A 5,164-nucleotide genomic window follows, 5' to 3' on the forward strand; every position below is an offset into this window, starting at 1 on the left:
TAAACAAAATGATGCCAATGTTTATTGAAATTTAAATCATGACAACACTCATTTCATTTCTTGCAAGCAATATATTAAGTTGTACTTTAGATACAAAACAAGGAGTAGTTGTATAACAGTAAGACAATTTATGCAAACTAAGAATACTACAATTTTTATTTTATTTAAATAAAAATTCTGATTAAAATTTAAAACAATTTATATTAAACAAACATTGGTAAAATGAATGAATTCTTGAATGTTATAACACTATCAAACCATAAAAATTTAGTAAACAAAGAACACCAAAAAAACTAAATTAAAAAAATTTTCTGTAAAATTTAAGAAAGCAAGGGAAGAAGACACTTAAGGGCGCATTGTTTGTCACCTGCTTAGGGTGTGAAAAAGGCTTGTGACAGCTCTGTATCTGCAAAAGGTACATATGTAATTAAAGAGAATTAGCAGATGATGTGGTAACATTGGTTAAATCATAGCATAATATTCCAACAAGACTCTTGACATAATAAAATATCAAACCCATTTTTATGAAGCTTAATTTACTAATACTAAATAAAACTTAAAACACGATGAACCTCGATGCAAAATGTCCAATTTATGCAAAAAATAAATAAATAATGGTAAATTTTAAATCACTCCTTGTATCACAAATAAAAGATGTGAATATCTCTGAGATGGAATATAATGCAAATTTTAACTTTATAACTAGACAACATCAGACAAATCTTACTAAAATTAAGGAATGAAATTAGAAATTAACTAATTATCAATAACTAAAATCAGACGTGAAGATACTTAATAAGTGGAGAAAACATTTAGTTAACTTTTTGAGTTTCATGTTACATGACTTACTAACAGACACATACATATAAACAAATAGCTAATACAACACTCATATAAAGAGATATAATGTTCATATAAAGAAAGGACAAGTATTATAAACAGATACTAACTCAACTTGCTGTGAAAAAATTTGACTTCAATAAAATGATATAGAATAAATAGACAAGAAATAAAATTAATCATTTTTTCAGATTCTAAGAATAAAATTTACATTAACTTGTTGCCTTTAATAAGAAATGGAAAATAATAGTTAAAAAAAAAGTCTCTCAATTTCACAACCCACAATGCCCACTCAGTAGAGTCAAAGTCAATGATCTCCTCATGAAAATAATCTTCGCCATCTTTGCAATAATATACAACAAAGAGACACTTTGTCAAGTTTGTCACAGCAAGTTGAGTTTGTATCTGTTTATAATACTTGTGATTTCGCTTCAAACTGTATTGTCCGTCACTGAATTTTAGACAAAAACTGTTACCACGAGTCGCATGAATTTCTTCTAGAGTCAAGTTTTTTACATTATGAATGCACTTAATTTTTATGAGCATCACATCATCTTCTTTGAACAGAAGTCCATCTGGTGAGGCAGATAAGAAGGGGTACAAAGGACTCAACACTAAACCTGTTCTACGAACAGTATACCCAGTGTATTTTTTTTTCAATCGTACCACGAACATAACTCTCTTGATTCTGTCCATTAGAGACTGCAGCAATTTGAGATAAGTCTTTTCTTTTTTTTATTAAAGATGTTCTCCGCCAATCTTTCAAAATCTGATCTGCGAACCAAAATAGAATGGACACTCGTAGAAGTAATATATTTTAATCTCAATTGCATCCATTCATCAGAGTCTTGTCTCATTGTTTTTTTTTCCATATCTGTCATGAATTCTATCGTATGAATGTAATGTTGATGAAACAATATTAGATCTTCCATAGTTTTTATGCTATTAGTGCCAATCACAGAGCTAGAATCACCAGCAAAAGCGACAGCAGGTAGTGGGATGGTTCTAATGTACATCAAGACCTCACTAACATTTGTACATTTAAATAAAGCAATGTTAAAATCCTTTAAGGCTCCCCAATTAAAGTCTTTATTTTTCAATTCACATACCACATTCTTGCCAAACACTTCAGATGCTCGCTTTGGTTGCAGCTTAATCGGCTTAGGCTGGTGCCAGATCTGTAGTCGCTCTGTCGGGGCAGCATACAGCTCCGTCTTAGAATAGTCCTCGACTGCATGTAAAAGGGCAAAGACATGTTTGCAACCAGAAGGTTCTTTTCCAGCCTTACAGGAGCAGCAGGCAGTTAAAATCTGAATAGAAGAAATGAAAACATTTTTAGAATGGAAGATGTTGAATGTTAAAATTATACAACAGGTATTTCAACTGAAATTGCCAATTTCAATAAAACTAATCTAATAAAAATGAAATACTTTGCTTCAATTTGGTCCTATTTATGCAATAAGTTTTGCTTCCAACAAAGAAATCTCATTCACTTTGTTTCACAAGTTATTATTGTTAAATAAGTTTAACAGTAGAAATAATAAGTTTTAGAAACTGTTTTAATATACAAATTATGTAAAAAACTGGTAGAATAACTTTGACTTAAAGATTGCATATAACAATAGTATATGAATTATCTATGAAACAAAACAGTTTAAATTTCTCTCTTTCATTCTGTAATAAATTTATTTTCATATCATTAATCTTTAATATTGCACTTGCATGATCTATATGGCCAACTACAATTGCCAAGGTGCCAAAGTGATTTCAAACTTGCAATTTTTTTTAAAAACAAAACAAGTAGATGTTTGCCTGGGGGGTGGCTACGAGTTTTAACATTTGAGTTGATCCCTTTGTGTGATGACTTTTTTAGTTTCTAGCGGTCTACTACCCAGAAGTTGCCAAAACTTGGGAATTATTCTGCTGCAGATCATGATATAGAAATCTACCCAAGTAATTTTCTGTTTAGTCTCATTTTATTTCTGTAATCAACCTAAATATCTGTGCAAATGAAATTATTAAATACAGGCTTTTATAAACTCTAAATCTAACAGATTTGTTAATTTCAATAACTAAAGAAAACTAAACATAAAATTGTATAGTACATAAGTTAGCACTACTGTAAGATATAAAGCTATTTGAATACTTTTCATATCGCAGGTGCAAGCGAAAAAATTACCAATTTAAACTTACTAAGTGAATGCAAACTCAATTTTCTTTTTAAATTTTGGCGATGTCTATTAAAAAAAACTAAGTAAATACATAAAATAATCTAATTTACTTGCGCCAGCGAAAGGGAAAAGTACTATTATTTGTTATTTTTTTATAAATAATGAAAAAAACTTACTTTACAATCAGATGAAATTTTAACTTTACTATTGTAGACAACCTTCTTCTTCATCTCGGCCTTCACTGTAGCAAATATTTCAAAGGATTGGTTCTCAATGTCTTCAACAAAAGAAATTTTGCTAACAAATTTTTCGTTGAACATCATAGAACCTTTCTTTATTTTTGTAACAACACTAGTATTACCAGTTAGAGCTGGGAAGTGCTCAGCATATTCTAAGATCGAGAAACTCGTAAAATCCACCAAATATAATGGTTTATCAACAATCGAAGAAGCCATGAAGCCTATGAAGCACTAATTAAACTAGCAATACTAACTAAAATCTAAGCTATATAAATTACAAACTAATGAACTATCGCTAACTATGCTATAAGTACCTAAAAACTAACTCTAAATAAGAATCTAAAACTAAATTATTCTAACCTTAATACCTATTCTAATAATTAAACTAAATGTAAATAACAAATTTTAATCTCATATGCTAGTAAAAAGAACTTAATTAATTTAACAATAACTAATTTTGCTTCATAAACTCCACGTTGAATTCTATGAGAACCATATGTAAACAAACGCTAGACCGTATGAATCACGTGATATCTACAATCAGGTCCTCTAGCTGTGAAGGGACCCCATTGCACCGCCAAGTCACGATGCACACTCAGTAGAGCAAGTCCAGTCAGTCTCTTATCTCCCATCTTATTTCTGAGATAGGTTTTTAATCTCTTTAGAGTGGAGAAACTTCTTTCTGGTGTCGCGGTGGTGTCGCGGTGGAAACCGGAAGTGTTGCCAAAATACCCAGCAACGTTCTTGTCAGAAGGAAAAACTGTTGATCGAGAGTTTCGAGAACAGTGACCGGTTTTTCGGATATTGATTCCCAGTGTTTGCTCCATATGTCATATTCACTAAGAAATGTGTTTCCTTCACTTTCGCTAGAAAGGTTATTGCTACTTTTTTCAGACTTTCTTTTGTTTTGTCATCAGTTTTAGTTTTCTCGGGTAGAAGCAGTTGAATGCCTTCTATAGCGTCTTCATGTGGTTTGAAACGAGCATCTAGTTCGGTTCTATAAACGGATAAAACACATTTCGCCAGTAGTACATTTCGGCAGTTTCTCCAGGTGCATTGCTGCGTTGGGACGCTCTTGCAGCCATTCTTGGGACAACTATTTTGTTCGAGCTCATTCTCTTTGTTTCCTCAAAAAGTATGGAGAATTGTGTCTCGTTTCTAATGCTTTCTATGGTTGTTCTGACAATTTTCGCATAACTGCAAGTGGCGATTAAATCAACATTCACCTTCTGCATCACCTTAATCAAATTTACAGTATACGAAAACACTTTTCTGAGTATGACCAAAGATACTATAAATTGCTATTGTCCACAGCTGTCTGCAGTTGAAACGCTTGTGTGGCCACGTCTGAACTACCAGTGCTTCGAAGTGTTTCAAGCGTTGCACGTGCAACGGGTAGCATTTCTGCTAACCTTTAGACAGCCACATGTTTTTCAGTCCAACGTGTTTCACAAAGGCCGATAAGGATGGAATGTTCGAAGTTGTTTTCATCGGCAATTTTCTTTAATTAACCATCCCGTAGTGGAGATTTTCGGAAGAAGTTTATTACGAATTTTATAGTTCCTAGAGAGTTCCTTATCATAGGTACTTCACATGAATGAGCTTATACTAAGTTCAGTACATGAGCCACGCAATGTACGAATTGAGCTTTTGGATACTGATCTGCAATTATTGTTCTCACACCTCGTAATCGACCACTCATCACTGCAGCGCCATCATATCCTTGCCCTAATCTCCCCTGAGGGGGTTTACCTTCTTTAGGTAAATACAGGGAGTCACGCCCCGGGGTACCCTAGTGATCTATCCTCCCTTCCGTTTCCTCTCCCTTTTCTCGTACTTTCTCCTTTCTCTTCCCCCTTGACGTGGTTGCCGAATTTACTGGTAAAGGCTTTTTGTCTGTGTTCGATTACCACC

General features: G+C 33.0%; 1 protein-coding gene across 1 annotated transcript; it reads right to left on the reverse strand.

The window, feature by feature from the left end:
• Positions 1-3,868, reverse strand: LOC122273035 (uncharacterized). The gene is made up of 2 exons (XM_043057091.2): positions 3,188-3,868; positions 1-2,150 (listed from the first exon to the last, which is right to left on the reverse strand). The coding sequence occupies exons 1-2, from the start codon at positions 3,464-3,466 to the stop codon at positions 1,536-1,538; spliced, it is 894 nt and encodes a 297-aa protein (XP_042913025.1). The 5' UTR covers positions 3,467-3,868; the 3' UTR covers positions 1-1,535.
• Positions 3,869-5,164: the final 1,296 nt, after the last annotated feature.

This window comes from Parasteatoda tepidariorum, unplaced genomic scaffold (assembly GCF_043381705.1).
Source record: "Parasteatoda tepidariorum isolate YZ-2023 unplaced genomic scaffold, CAS_Ptep_4.0 HiC_scaffold_2058, whole genome shotgun sequence".
Lineage (NCBI taxonomy): Eukaryota > Metazoa > Arthropoda > Arachnida > Araneae > Theridiidae > Parasteatoda > Parasteatoda tepidariorum.